Here is a 16,720-nt window from a genome sequence, read left to right as displayed (position 1 = left end):
AGTGGCTGATAGCAGATGACATTACAAGTGTGACATGGTACTAACTGCCGGTCAGTATAATTCTGCAGACTGGGTTCACATAATGTTTTTGCCCTACGTTTAACAAATACATTGGGGGAAAAAGGATGGAAAAGTGTAGTACACCCCGTGTTTCCATCCTGCAGAGTCCAGCAAAAAACTATACATAGAAGTTTTTTTTACAAGAGAAAAAAGGCATAAAAGTTGCAGAAACACACTCCATTATAAATTAGGAGCATTTTCCAGCAGCAACACTGGTGTAAAAGGTATGAAAAATGATGGTCTTAATAAATGACCCCCAATGTATCTGTCCTGTATACTTTTTCTCCTTTTATGATCCACTTGTGATTTTGGCCCCAAAACCTGCCACAAAAAAACGCTTAGCACTACTCTTAGGGCATGTTCACACAACTGATTTTTTTTTGGCATGTGTTTCGGCACTGAATCTGGGCTGAAACCATCTTTTAATGTGAGGCTGCACCGCAGTTCATGTGGCCGGGGATTTTTCACATGCGGTTTTCAGACTGCGACAAGAATGTACATGTCCATTTTTGGCATGGTTACTGCTCGCACATCACGGAAAGCCGCAGTGGGAGCCTGCTCGCCATTTATCTCCATGCATAAGAGCTAAACCGAGAGCGGGACCGGGACATTCAAAATGGAAAAACCACAGCAGAAACCATATTGGTGAGAATCCATCGTTTGAGCCTAGCCTCATTGTGTTCTAACATGGGAACAGTGGGCGATCTGTCAGGTGAGGGGCAATCTGTGATGGAGGCCCCTAAAAGACAGAACACCGCCTAAGATTATTATTCATGGGGCAGAAATGTAGGGCTTTGTGCCACAACGATACATTAAGTCCACTATTAGTTTAAACTGGACCATAGAGATCTAATAGTTCTTACAGCTGAAGTTTGTGACAATGTGTCAGGCTAAGCCATGCTCTGTGAGCTAAAGACATGAGCAGCACAAATCTCTGTCCTGACATGTTCTGATAGTTTGTTTTAATGTATCAGTCAGGAACGTAGCTATAGGGGAAGTGGCTGCTTTGGGGCCCTGACCCAGAAGGGGCCCATCCAGGAGGAGGAGGACTAAAGGATTTGGTCAGGGCCCCTCCAACAGTATTACACAATGAAATTATATACAGTGACAGTATAGACAGTGTAGAAAACGGATGGAACAGCTGCCGGGCCTGGTCTGAGAGAGCGATCTTTACTAGCCACAGGAATGGGGGCGGCATGAAAGGAAGGGGTCGTGAAAAAATTACTGGGGGAGGGTGGCCCCATTCAAAAATTTGCTGGGGGCCCAGTCATTTCTAGCTACACCACTGGTATTGGTGCAGGTAAAATGCCCTGGTCTGGAGTCCAGCCTGTGCACCTCACCGAGGATTGTCTACACAGAATACACTGTAACAAAACTGGAGCTTTGAGTAGTATCACTGGGGTCTGTACAGATTTTACCTTCTGGATGCTTCCAAGCACTGTATCTACAGGCTATCTGACGAAGCTTGGAGCGAAACCCGGGTCGGGCAGGATTACGGGGGTGTTCAACCTCTTTGAAATGCTTTTTATCTGACTACGTTTGTGAGTACAATAAATTCCTTTTTTACCTGACCCTTGGAGACAGTGCTTCACTATTGGTGCGACTTTTGATGTTCCACAGAGTTGTCCGCTGAGGGAAAGGAGGATACATGTGGAAATCGATGTTTTCCTATGCTCATATATGTGGATGGCTCTGAATTAGGAGTACTACTTCCTGGATAATCGAGGGATTAGGGGCATAGTTATGCTTTGGGCGGAGTAAGAGGCGTGGCCTAGTACGGAAAAAATATGCTTTGCGCACCGCACAATGAGTCGTTTATTTAGAAAGTTGGGAGGTATGATGTGGATGCAACACGGACCGGATCCACATTTTGGCGATTCACAATTTGCAGAACAGAAAACGGATAAAGTGGTGTGCATGAGGCCTTATTCACATATGACTGATGATACTATTAATGTGAAACAACGCATTCATGTTAGAGGGCGCTCTACTCATTGTCAATCCCAGTTCTATCCATGGAAAAGAAAAAACACAACTATAGGGGATTTATCAAGTCCTGAATTCAATTCAAAGTCCTTATCAAATCTGGAATTCTGTCTTTAAAACGTTGCAGAGTAGAGCTTTTCCAACCATTTGGGTTTATTTGTGCCAGAATGTTACAATTTTACACAACTCACTCCAGTTTAGAAAAGTGAGTGTGAAAGTGAGCATGGTTAGCTATGTGATTTAGTTTCACTCCAGATTCATCACTGTGACTTAAAAAAAAAAAAAAAAAAAATTTAAGAAAGTCTCAAGTTCACTCCAGTAGGAGGCTAGCATAAGAAAACTAGAGCACCATTTCTAGTAAGTGTTAGGGTTAAAGATGCCCCAAATTTCACAAACAACGTGATAACATTTGATAAATTTGGCTCCAAGTACTTCAATGTCAACTCAAGCAAAACTGACTTCAAATATTACCTTCATGATAAATTCCCCCCAATGTGCATACTTCATGTTTCTGGGGTACTCACCAAGCTCATGAGCTGTAGTGAAGGCCGAAGGGAGCCCGTCATCCTCTATCACTGAGCAACTGCGCTTAGGATCACACATGGTGCCCACATCTGCCATTCCCAGGGTGTCGCAGGTGGAGGCGCCACACAGGTCCTACAAGGAGGGAAAGACAAACATTCTGCTGAGTTCTGCAGAGCCTGATACCAGAGAACATCATATCTGCTGCATCTCTTACTCCATAATCTCTCATGTCGGCCGGGGTCTGCAGACATGTCACGTGTACCTGGCACTGTAAATCATGTAACCCTCAAATATACAGTTATGAGAAAAAACAAGTACACTCTCTTTGTATTCTATAGTTTTCAGTATCAGGAAAAAATAAAAATGCATCTGGTCCTTACAAGGTCTTTAATTGGGCAAATATAACAACCATGAAGCAATGTGTGAAAAACTAAGTACACCTATGATTCAATAGCTAGCAGGACCTCCTTTAACAGCAATCATTTGAAGTAATTGATTTCTCTATGACTTAATCAGTCTATCACATCATTCTGGAGGAGTTTTGGCCGACTCTTCTTTACAATGTTGCTTCAGTTCACTGAGGTTAGTGACCTCCCCCACTTGCATCATGTCCATTGGTCACTGCAATGCTGCAAGGTGGCTGGGTCCTGTGGTTTCAAAACGAGCCTAAATCATCACCCTTCCACCACTGGACTTTTCAGTCCTTATGAGGTGTTTGTGTTGATATGCTGTGTTTGGTTTTCTCCAAATGTTATGCTGCACATTCTGGCCAAACATCTCCACTTTGGTCTTGTCTATCCAATGAATATTGTTCCAGAATTCTCATGGTTTGTTCGGAGGCAACTTTGCAAACTTACGCTGTACTGCCATGTTCTTTTTAGAAAGAAGAGACTTTCTTCTGGCAACCCTTTCAAACTAGCCATACTTGTTCAGTCTTTTTCTAGTTGGACTGTCATGAACTTCAACATTTAACATGCATTTGACATGGGAGCTGTAGAGTCATAGATGTAGCTCTTGAGTCTTTTGCAATTTGTCTGAGCATTGTATGGTCTAATCTTGGGGTGAATTTGCTGGGACATGCACTCCTGGGAAGATTGTTGACTGTCTTGAATATTTCCACTTGTGTATAATGATCCTTCTCACTGTAGAATGATGGACTTCAAATAGTTTGGAAATGACCTTATAATCCCTTGTAGATTAATGGGCATTGTTTCTCTGAGATCATTGCTGATGTCTTTCTTCCTTGGCGCACTCCTGAATGTTCCAGACCAGCAAAGTGCCAAAAGTCTGCATTTATAGAGGTGGTCACACTTGCTGATGATCAATTCATCAAGGACATTTGATTATCAGCACTTGACTGCTACTTAGCCTCAATTCCTATGGAAGAAGTATGGATGTACTTGCTTCTGTATTTTGGCCTAGTTTTTGTTAATGCCACGGTGTAATTTATCATTGTTGTTCATCTGAGGTTGTATTTCCCTAAGGGCTCATGCAAACAACCATTGTTGTCGGGTGCCCGTATTGCAGCCCGCAAACAATGGGTCCACAATATACGAGCACCAGCTGTTTGTGCACCGCATCATGGATGCAAAGCCAGAATTTGCGGTCCCCAATGTACGGAACGGGCAGCACACATTCGTGCGCATAAGCCCTAAAATTAAGACCTTCCAAAGACCAGATTTTTTTTAAATATGTCCTAATACATAAAACCATGGATTTCAAAGAGGGTGTACCCTGTGTTTATCATGACTGTATAGAACTGACATTTGCAGACATGTTAGGGTGTGTTCAGAATTTTTGGGGCACAGATTTTGGCAAGAATTCCGCGTTCAAAAACCGCGCCGAAAACAGCTGGTTAATTTACACAACACGTTTTGTTTCCACTCCCGTTTTCACCGTGGCATGGAAAAAGAAATGACATGTTTATCCTTCGTGCGGATTCTGCATCAAATCCACAACCAAACTTACCATTAGATGAAAAACCACATCAAAAGAGAAACCCCACACAGAATCCTGAAGAAGAATGCAAATTTTTTTCAGCACAGGAATAACTCAATGTGAACTTAGCCTTACATGTACCCAGCACATCACGTGACCCTCATCTATATCACTAACCTCTGCTGTCCTGTTATGTATGCCTAGCACTGTACATCACGTGACCCTTGAGTCTACCACCGTTCCCTTAGGCGTGTTACATGCTAACGTCATGTTGCTTACGCTTTCTGCCTTCTTACATTGTCTCTTCCCTTCCCATGTAATAGAACATAATGGTGTTTGTCTGGAGCTGTGCACGCTATGGAATTGCACAGTTTGATTTTTGCCAGGGTAATTGTTTGAATTCCTCTATTCCTTGGCAGGATCTCTGTTATTTGTGGCTAGGGTCCAGTATTTAGAACATAATCTATTAAAGAGCATGTCTGAGCCATTCCCTATGGGGACCTGCCACATTTTAGCTCCATAATGCGGGGAAAATATAGACAAAAATCCTTTTCAACCACCCCCATCAACCCTAAATCTGGAATTACAAATCTCAAAGCAACAATAAATGATGGTGCCCTGAACTATTAGTAAATGGTGATCACTGGGACCAATAGTAAATGATGATCCTCACAATCATAATCCTCACAAGACCTCCTTCTTAACTCTCCTCTTGTCTGCTCCTCGCACAGTTGTCTACAAGATATCTCACATGTATTACTCATATTCTGTACCCCAGAACATCAGGCTCTCCCCCAACATCAAAACTTTCAAATGCAACCTGAAAACACATCTCTCCATGAAATCCTACAATAAAGCAGAGCAGCTTCTACACTCACCTACAGATTCCTTCCATCCTTTGTAGATTGTAAGCCCTCGCGGGCAGGGTTTGCACCACATCAATATCAGCCAGTCACAAAGTTAATCTGTGCTTATTGCACTTGGACCAATGGTGACTACCTGGACCAACAGTAAATGATGACCATATGAACCAATGGGAAACAGTAGTCCTCTGGACGAACAGTAAACAGTGGCAACCTGGACCAATTGTAAATTGTAACAGTAAATGATGACTATCTGAGCCAATAATAAATGGTGGACCATTTGAACCAATAGTAGTGACAACCCAGACTAACAGCCCTAGTCCACCTGGACTAGGGCTGCCCGTAAAGGTTTTTGTTCTGATATGAAGCTAAAATGAGGTGTGGATTCACAAAAGAGGAGAAATACAATCTGCCTGTTAGGGTACAACCACACAATGAGGTTTCTTGATGCAGTTTTGGAATCCAAAACGCGGAGGAAATTTAAAAAAGGAATGAAACTGTCTTTTATACTTTTTCTACTTTTATGATCCATTCCTCGTTTTAGCTTCCAAAACCGCATCAACCTGACTATGTGGCCATAGCCTTAAGGTGTTGCTATACACTGATTTTTTAATGCAGTTTTTAGAGCCAAAATCAGGTGTGGATCATAACAGGAGAGAGACTATTAATATCATTTCTCCACTTTTGTTTTAATACAGTTCTGGTTTTGGCTTCAAAAACTACATAAAAAAAAAAGCTGAACATGTGGCAGCTCTCTAAGGGTAAATGCACACGATGTGGATTACACACAGATTTTCGTTCTGAAAAACCACACCGTAATACAGTACCAGCAAAGTGAAGGAAATCTGAAAAATCTCATGTACGCTTTGCAATTTTTCTTCTGTGTGGAACCTGACCTGCCGTGCAGATTTTGAAATCTGCAGCATGTCAAAGAAAGGATCTGGACCAAAATACATGAGTTGAAAATGCATTTTTGTATTGAAGTAAACAACCATTGGTTAAAAAAAAATTTTTTTAAAAATGCTTCAAAAACATAAAAAAGAACAAACCGATTCTGCGTAGAATTTTGTAGGCAGATTTTCAAAATCCGTCATGTGAACATGCCCTAAGGGCACCTGCACACGGGTGGGGGTGAACGTGCTGAGGAATCTTGGGAATTTCTGCACCCAAACTGCAGTTTTGCCTCAGATCTTACCCTTCATTGGAACATTTTGAAATCCACACAACAGTTCAATTTCCTCGCAGAAAAAAATCTGCAAAGTTTGATTAATCTCATACACTTTGCGTATCTTGGGCTTTTGGGCTTTTTTCCTCACGGAAATCCACGCAGAAAAACCATGCCTAATACTCAACATATACAGATGCCCTAAGGGTGCTGCGACACGTCGCCGCTCTGCTGTGCTTTGGTGCAGCAAAAAGAAACGCCATAAAAAAAAACACATAAACGGAAAAAGGAGCAAAACCGAATTACATTAATTACAAATAGAGTTTAAAATTTGCCGTGTGCATTCCTTTGCAGCATAAATGCATGCATGTTGTTGCAAAATCCTTGTGCGTTTTATTTTTTTGCCACCCCAAACTGGCAGCACAGCCAGTGACTCGGTGGCAACACCCTAAGTGGTGGAATTTTTAGCAAAATCCTTAGGTGCAGGTTTTACAAAGTTTCAGTTTTTGTTGCGGTTTATGCTGTATATCTTTACGGAACGGAACAAGAAGGGTATTTCATTAGTGAATTATGTTGTGGATTTCTGTGCAGATTACATTTCCATGGAAATGAATGGAAACATAGGTGGTCATTTACAAAGTGTGCTACGCCTGTTGTAGGTGTAAAAAAGACCCCCCCTTTTTTAGCACCAATGCAGCAAAATGTTGTTGCACAGTAATTTTTGCACTGTGTTTGACACTTGGGAGAGGCAGGGGCCTGGGCTGGAACATTTACGTCTGTTTCCAGGGAATGGAGTGGAGTTGCTTTTCCCTCCAGGCACACAGACTGCTGTAGATGCACCTAATTTAGGCTAAGTTCACACGTGATCTGTGTGATCTGTGGCCGTATTGCGGCCCGCAAATCGCGGGCCGCAATACACGGCCACAGTTCCGTGTGAATTCCGCATCACGGATGCGGACCCATTCACTTCAATGGGTCCGCAAATCCGGAATCGCGGAACGGCCACACGGGACGGGACCCCTCGGAAGCACTACGGAGTGCCTCCGTGGGGTTACGTCCCGTACTTCCGCTCTGCTAAAAGATAGAACAAGTCCTATCTTTTAGCGGAACGGCCGGATCGCGGACCCATTAAAGTGAATGGGTCCGCGATCCGATGCGGCTGACCTACGGCCAGCGATCGTGCATTGCGGCCCGCTATTTGCGGTCCGCAGCACAGGCATGGGTCACACACGTTCGTGTGAACTTCGCCTTATGATGAGGAGTAAGAATTTTAAGATTAGCAAAATCTCATGACAGCGCAGGGAGAAATCTAAAACAGTCCATAAAAGAAGCCAGTTTTAGTAAATGACATTTCAGGCTACGTGAAATCCGCACCAAAACATTATTAATATTCTTCTGTGTATGTACCAACCCCCAAATCCCAAAAAAATGGTGCCCTGTGTACAAATTGTAAATAGGACAGGATGCAAACCTCATAGATCCAGATTGTATTCACAATAGATCATAGAACACATATTCGATGCCTGAAAGTGAGACATTTATCCTTTCATAAATAAAAATTAACTCATTTAGAACATGACGGGCAGGCAACACATCTCAAACAAAAGTTGGGGACAAAAGGCCATGCCCAACATTGTGTAGCACCCCGTCTTCTTTTAACAAGCCTGTAAATGTCTGGGAAGTGAGGAGACACAATTGCTGGAGTTTTGGGAAAGGAATGTTGTCCAATTCTTGTCTGATGTAGGAGTCTAGCTTCTCAACAGTCCTGGGTTTTCTTTGGCCGGATTTTTCGTTTCATGATGCAGAAAATGTTTTCCATTGGACAAAAGGTCTGGTCGCGGCAGGCAGACGATTCAGCACCCTGACCCTTTCTTCTGTGAAGCCATGACTTTGTGATGAATGGAGAATGTGGTTTAGTATTCTCTTGCTGAAATATTCAAGACCGTCCCTGAAAGAGATATTGTCTGGATGAGAGCATATGTTGTTCTAAAACCTCTATACACTGTTCAACATTGATAGTGCCATCCCATACCATCCGAGGTGCAGGCTTTTGAACTGTGATAAGCTGATAAGCTGGATGGTCTCTCTCCTCTTAAGGGTACATGCACACGTTCAGGATTCATGTGCGGAGAATCCGCACTGAAATCCGCAGGTGTTCGCAGGCAAATCTGTGCGGTCAATCCGCATTAATTGGTGCGGATTTGCATACGGATTTGCGTGCGGATTTGGTGCGGATTCGGTGCGGATTTTCCGCATGCGGATTTCACTAAGTGAATGAAGAAAATCGCGGTCAGGAAAAAAAAAATTAATAGACATGTCGCGGATTTTTAAAATCCGCACCGCAGGTCAAAATCCGCGCGGAAAAAATCCGCATCGTGTGCATTGAGAATTTCAAATTCTCATAGAATACAATGGACATGACCTACGGTGCGGATTTTCCGCACGCAAATCCGCGCGGAAAATCCGCACGCAATCCTGATCGTGTGCAGGGGGCCTAAGCCCACAGAACACATCTCAAAATTTTGATTCATCTGATTCATCCAGAGAAGATGGCAGTGCTTCTGGATCATGTTGACACATGGCTTTGCATCATACAGCTTTAATTTCCATTTGTGGATTAAACACGATCGGTGTCCACAGATGATGATTTCTGAAGTGTTCATGAGCCCGTGCAGTGATTTCCTGTACAGAATCATGTATGTTCCTAATGCAGTGCCGTCTGACCAGCCTATAGATCACGAGCATCCAATTGACCGTTGGCCTTGTCCCTTGCACACGTGGATTTCTCCAGATTCTACTGAATCTTTGCATGTATCATGTTCTGGGACTTGTCAAAGTCTTCACAATATTATGTAAATATTTTTCTGAAATTATTCCACAGTTTTTCGCCATTGGTGAACCTTGGCCCACCTTTGCCTCGAGAGACTGTGCCTTTTTTACATGCTCTTTTATACCTAATTATGTGACTTAGGGCTCCTGCACACAAACGTATTTTCTTTCCGTGTCCGTTCCGTTTTTTTTTGCGGACCGAAGCGGAACCCATTCACTTCAATGGGGTCGCAAAAAGACTGGAAGTTACTCTCGTGTGGCATTCTGTTTCCATTTGCCGTATTTCCGTTGTGCAAAAACATGTCCTATTATTGTCCGCATTACGGACAAGGATAGTACTGTTCTATGAAGAGGCCAGCTGTTCCGTTTCCGCCAAAATATGGAATGCACATTGGATGTCATCTGTATTTTTTGCGGATCCGTTTTTGGCGGACCGCAAAATACATACAGTTGTGTGAATGAGCCCTAAGTTGTAAATTGCTCCTCCAGCTGTTTTTATTATTACCACTTTTCCAGTCTTTTGTTGCTCCTGTTCCAACTGTTCTGAGACGCGTTGCTACCATCAAGTTCTAAGTGACTGATATGTGTTCTATGATCTATTGTGAATAAAATATGGCTAATATAAGATTTTAAAAATCATTGCATTCTGTTTTTTCCTTTATTTTATTTATTTTTTACAAAAATAAGACAATGGCTTTGTGCCCCCAAAAACGACACTAGCTGAATGCACACTGTAATGCCAGAAGGTGACCCCCATTGAACATTATCCAGCAGTGTCCGTTATAATGCTAGGAGAACATACCGTATAAAAAACGCAACGAGTGTCCCCCAAGCAGACATAACAGAGTGCTCCCCCAATAAACAACGCTAGTACTACAAGAATGACAGAATGTAACCTATAAAATGTAACCATTAGGGTACCTTGCACACGTTGCCGATTACGTTACGTGTACCTGCACATGACTGCAGGATTCAAAACAGAAAATCTGTGCGTTTTTTGTGTGCAAATTTCTGTATGTTTTCGCACCAGATTCTACCAAAAACCATATGCGGATTTTGGTGCCGTTTTGAGGCAGAATTTCCACAGATCTCATCTTTGCATTGAAAAGGGTGAAATCCATACAAGAATTGACCTGCTGTTGACTTGTAAAACCCCATGGCAGGTCAATTTCCACAAGGAGAAATAAAGCAAGATGTGCATGAGATTGGTCTAATCTTATACGTTTTGTGGGTACTGTACTATGCTAGTTGTTTCCGAGCGAATTTCCTGCACGTAATCCGCATTGTGTGCAGACATTATAATGATCCCTACACATATGATTTTGCACTGGTGTTTTTCTACCATTCAAAAAACGCTACAGAAACGACTTGCTCTTTTTTCCATTTACACAAGATTTTTGTGACATTCTTTTACCAGTCTTTTTTTTTCCAAATGACTGCGTGAACCACATTTTCAGCAATTATAGAAAAGGAGAAGTTGAAATGCCAAAAAAAAGGGTCAAAAGCTTCAGCGTGCAGTGTTTTTTAAAAAAAAACTAATTTACAAAAAATAGCAGTGGCAAAAAATGTTCCTGTGCCTTAGGTTTCATCTTTACCATAGAATTTTCGCACAAAAAAAAAGCCACTAAAAGCACAAAAGTGTGCAAAAACCTATGTGTGAAACCACCCTTATTTTGCAGACACGGCCATACACATTTTGGTCCATTTTCGCCATTACAGGTGTTAAAAACTGGTCAGACATGTTCAATGACACTGGGAGATGGACAAAAGATCTTTCTGGGAACGTTCTTTCATCCACGTTCATCCACGATTGGTCTTTCTTTGAATGAAAGATCTTACGTCCGAAAATGTCAAACACGGCCAACTTCTTTTCAGACTGAAAGTATGACTGAAGCACTAGACATGGTGTAACAGCAGAATTGTGACTGCCCGCTCTGGATGTGACAGGCTCTGCATAAGGTAAGTAGAAGTAGAGGATTTATCTATAAGTGTGGCGCGTTATTTTTCATAGACAGATTGGTACTTCATGTTTCCTTCAGTTCCTGTCTTGTGTTTGAAGACTCTTATCACATAACTTCCTAATTCTCTTTCCCTTAGTGGATGCCCGGGGCGGTGTAATCTACCTGGGCTCTCCCCACCCTCTCTACATATAACTGTCCTCTGGCTGACCTCCCCGACCTGCCGTACCACACCCCCCACCCCTCTGCCGGTAATACATTCCTGTATGGCAGCAAGTCCTGGCACTCCCCCCTCTAAGTAAACAGGACAGGACATGGCCAACTAACCCACCTGTATGGGCTGGGGGCCATTGTTTCTTAAAGGGACAATCATTTGTGAGACTGAGGAATTAATACCAGAGGCTGTTATGCGGCATAGTACGACTGACACATTGTTCACCACAGTCAGTCACACACCTAATGATTGGGATTATTAATGTATCCTGAGTCTAAATGAACATGCTGGAATATGACAGCAAATAAACCAAGTGTGAGAAATAGCTGAGCGGACGGCGCGGTGTGAGGGGAACATGGTCGCATCCCCTGACCATATTAACAATTCACGTCCTCACAGTCATCTTTTGCTGTCCAGTGGTCTGACATTTAATAGTATGCATCATGTTCTGCTCCCATTTTATCAGCGGTATCCGATAACCTCACTCGACTCAATGCTAGGATAATGTCGAGGTGCTGTGCGCTGATCCAGGTCCTTACCACTAAGGACCCACAACTGTCAATCCAGGGAGAAGTAGCCACACCACAGTCTTTCTTCTGCTTTAAAAATATGTTTACAAAGGGAAATCGACTGCTTAACCGTAACGCTTCCTCGTGTCACCTCAGGGCTGACATACACGTGCACTAGTATTCTACAGCAAAAGTGGCACCAGTCCAGAATAAATCTGGTGCAACCATTGTAAATTGCTTCCCACTTCAGTTTCCATAGGGATAAAATCTCCATTAACAATCAGTCATTGTTCATATACATTAGAATACTTATCCTGTACTAATCCTGGGCTACATCTTGTATTATACTCAAGAGCTGCACTTAATATTCTGCTGGTTGAGTCACCGTGAACATATATTACTTATCCTGTACTGATCCTGAGTTATATCCTTTATTATACTCCAGAGCTGTACTCACTATTCTGCTGGTGGAGTCACTGTTTACATATATTACATTTCTTATCCTGTATGGATCCTGAATTAAATCCTGTAATATACTCCAGAGCTGCACTCACTATTCTGCCGGTGGAGTCACTGTGTACATATGTTACTTATCCTGTACTGATCCTCGGTTACATTCTGCATTATACTTCAGAGTTGCTCTCACTGTTTGCTGGTCTAGTTATTATGAACACACCTTACATTACATATCCTGTACTGTTATATCCTGTATTATACTTCAGAGCTGCACTCACTATTCTGCTGGTGGAGTCACTGTGTACATAAATTATATTACATTTCTTATTCTGTACTGATCCTGAGTTACATCCTGTATTATACAGTACTCCACAACACTATTCTTCTGGTAGAGTCATTATGAACACACATTACTTAGCCTTTACTGATCCTGAGCTACAGCCTCTACTCCAGAGCTGTACTCACTGTTCTGCTGGTGGAGTTCCTGTGTAACACTATGGGGTCATTTATTATCCAGAAATACGCCTATATTAGGCATATTTCTGGTGCAGATTGCAGCAAAAAGGTTATTTGCGCTGCAATCTTAGACTTTTCCCCTTTCATGCCAAGTGTAAAAAAGTGGCCATGGGCGGGGAAGGGGATGGGCCGGTAGGCCCGTCTATTTCATTATTTTCCATGCCTGTTTTAGGCAGGTAGAAAATGGTCTAAATGTAAGAAAGTTAGGAAGCTGGCTTACATTTAGACTGGGGCTGGATGCGCCAAAGTTATATAGAGACTGTGCCTCTTCATAACTCCGGCCGATCCACCGCCACATATAGGGCTTATTAAGACAAGTGTCTAAAACGCAGATCTTAATAAATTTGTGAGAATCTTCTGTTTGCATAGAAATGCTCTTCCTCTTCAATCCCCTAGCGTCCTCAGCACTGAGATCGGGAAGGCCTCTCTCAGTTTCTTTATGATGGGGATAATCCTATTTTCCTGCAGTGAAGTGTCATTATGCTGTCAACACAATGTAATTAGAACATCCTGATCTCAGTCTCTTCTATCTCCTATCTGGTGGCCTTTTAGAAAGTATAGGATTTACCGGAATTTATAGGAGAAGACATAAATGTGATTTATTATCTGGAAGGTGATAGAAGCAGAATTATGATCCTTGAAGGATGTGATCAGCTGTCTGTTTATGAGGTTTTTTTCCCTGGGTGACATGTTTATTTCATAGAGATTAATGTCACTGGAACCTGGTTTATGGACAGGGATGATATATCCAAATGATATAGCCGGCAAGGAGACTTCCCCATGGACCAATGTCAGACTGCAGCACACTGGACCCTCCAGAGGGAATTATTATGAGGGGTTGTCTTCTGCTGGAGCCTATTTCTAGACTATGTGACCTTGTACAGGGTTTCAAGTGAGAAGGGAACAACTCTCTGGAAATGGTGGGGTGGTATGGCAAGAATCAACTCTAGCAGGGGGCTCCATTCATGCTATGGGCCCTCTCTATTCATAAAGCTAAGGCTGAGTTCACATTCAATGTTCTGCTTACATTTAACATGTATGCCAGGAAAGCAACAGATGTATGTACTAAACGTGTCCATAGTGCTTTGTTAGTAAAAACGTGTCATTTTGGGCCAGTATTCATTAGATTACTGTATAAAAAGGATGATGAAATAGTGCAACACACTAGACTATTCCATTCCGCAGAGTCCCTTTTTTAATATGGGAATGTAGGGGCTTCCTTTAAGAGTATGTGTCAGGAGCTTTTCTGGGTGTATACCGTACATCAAACAAAAGCCAAAAACAAAATGTACACATGGCCTTACCCCTACTTATATATGGTTATTTTTTAAGCCATACAAGTTGCAGGTTTTTGGAATTTGATATTGATGACTTATCCCCAGGATAGGTCAGCAATATCAGATCGGTGAGGGACCAACTCCGGACACCCCAACCAATCAGCTGTATGAAGAAGCCGCTACGCTCACCGCAGCTCCTCGCAGCTTACCAAGCACAGCGCCATCCACTGGATATTGCAGCTCAGGCACATTCGTCTTCTCAGTAAGGGACAACCACCATGACTGGATGTTGGGAGTAGTCTCATCAGAGAAGAGGCTGCATTCAAATATTTCTAATACAGCCAAGTTTGAAAGAAAGTGAACTCTCCTGGCTGAGGTAGAGGCCTCAAATTTTGGTCCACACAAATAACAAAGAAAAAAAAACCCTGCAAAACAACCGGACAGCTCACAGATGTCATCCGCACGCTGTCGCATCTCTGTGGCTGGGACACAAATGATAGAACTTGTCCTATTCTTGTCCATTTTACCAACAAGATTAGGCTTTTTTACAATGGGTCCCATAAAAATTGTGGGATGCAAACGGACTGCATCCGTATTTTGCGATATGCGGAGCGCAAAACGGAAAAGGTCGTGCGCAGGAAGCCTTAAGCTGGGGCTACATGGCGATCTGGCCACAACACCAGTCGCATGACCAAAGATGGCCGTGCAGCAATGGAGCAATTGAACTAAATGGGGTCACAGCACAACCCCAAAATCGTAAAGAAATTGCAACACTGCTGGAATTTTTGGGGATTCTGGGGTTGCAGTAACTTGCAAGTCATACTGCGACCCTATTCAGTTCAAAGGTTGCACTGCTATACAGAGATCTTTGCTGGCGCTGCCAAGATCGTCGTGTAACCCTAGACTTTCCAAGACCCATCATACAGATGATCAGAGTAGAGGAGCAGTCACTCAGGAGGGCTACTAACAAAAACCTCTGGGCCATTTGTGAAGTTAAGAGCGATGAGTCTGGAGTCCAGGGCAGAAGAGACATTAATGTGCTGCCCTGTTTAGCTCACACATTGCAACAATTCATTAACTGTGTGAACAGGACGAGGTCAGAAAGGGTTTTCAACCCTTGGATTTAAGCAAGAATGTTTCCCTTACTGAGTTCTTAAAACTAGCAAGGAACCGAAAAGTATATTACAAAGTAGCATAATTTATTACAACCCATGAGGGGATATTAATCTGATCTTTTATCAATATCTGACTGGTGGGAATCCAATTCCTGGACCCCTAACGATGTCTACAATGAATGGGCTGTGGGGGAACTCTGACCAGGCACTAAGGTAGGGATTGGTGTTGTTCAGCTGCTTCATTCTAGGCAGATCCCTAAATTATCCCCAGTGGTCAGATCCCCCAATGGAACATTGACAATACATCTGATCGATAAACCATCAATGCTTATTGTAGGGAAAGAACTTTAAGGCAAGAAGGACAGTTGTCCGCTCACTGACCACAGGAAGATGAGAAGGAGCTCTGTCCAAGGATGTCTGACCACATCAAGCTGCTTGCACAGGAATCATCTCAGTATAAAAGTAGAACACTGGGCCCTTCCTCTTCTATATTTACTGGCTGATTCATACAGACAAGGCCGCAGCACCTCAGTGAACCTGGGCCCAGTAGGTGGTCGGTCTCCAGGTGTCATGATATGTGAGGCTAAAGCACTTGACTACCTGCCTGTATCAATAGGAGGCTGCTGTGATACAGTACTATATACGTATATATATATATATATATATATATACACACACACACACACACACACATACATACTAGGATTGCAGGTTGTAAAGGGTTAAAATGGTATTCTCTCCAATACTGCTGGGGAGTGGCAGGATGGGGGGGCTGCTTGTGACCCTTGACTGACTTAAGGGGCTCTTGTATCTTTTAAGCAAAATAAGAAGTTGACATGAAGACGAGATGGGCAGGTTGAGGCACAGCTCTCTGTCACTCAGCGCTCATCCAGGTCTGTCAGCACTTTCTCTGTGTGTTATAATCTGCAGCTCCTTTTCCTACAGCGCAATGCTCTGCAACCTCCCTGGGCAGGCCAGCAATGTGTTGTGGAAGCATGTTTTACATTGTAGCAATTAAATATACAATTATAAGATAGAATTTCCTTCCATGTTGTTGTGTTGTCACACTACACGGCTGCATACACGGTACAGGATCTGAGGTCTGTGGCCATGTACAGCAGGGTAATCAACTGTACTATAGTCCAGGCCAAGTCAGGTTGACTATGTGAATCCAGTGGGTTATTCTCTGCGAGGATATTATACAGGATAGAGTATGGCAATGAAGTTCCTAGACTTCAGCCAACACAATAGACCTGTTTTTTGCAATGGGATTCGAATTTCTCTCTGAACACACCAACGGCATTATTTC

At 42.8% G+C, this 16,720-nt stretch overlaps 1 protein-coding gene across 1 annotated transcript in view; it reads right to left on the bottom strand.

Annotated features, from left to right (window-relative positions):
- Positions 1 to 16,720, bottom strand: part of ADAMTS15 (ADAM metallopeptidase with thrombospondin type 1 motif 15) — a 60,477-nt gene that overhangs the window by 25,564 nt on the left and 18,193 nt on the right. The window contains exon 2 of the mRNA XM_040432162.1: positions 2,571 to 2,703. Within this exon, the coding sequence (XP_040288096.1) occupies positions 2,571 to 2,703 (133 nt within the window). The remainder of the gene's footprint in view (positions 1 to 2,570; positions 2,704 to 16,720) is intronic.

The sequence above is a fragment of the Bufo bufo genome, chromosome 1 (genome assembly GCF_905171765.1).
Source record: "Bufo bufo chromosome 1, aBufBuf1.1, whole genome shotgun sequence".
Taxonomy (NCBI): Eukaryota; Metazoa; Chordata; class Amphibia; order Anura; family Bufonidae; genus Bufo; species Bufo bufo.
Note: the sequence above shows the minus strand (reverse complement) of the source record. Positions and strands in the feature narration are given on the sequence as shown.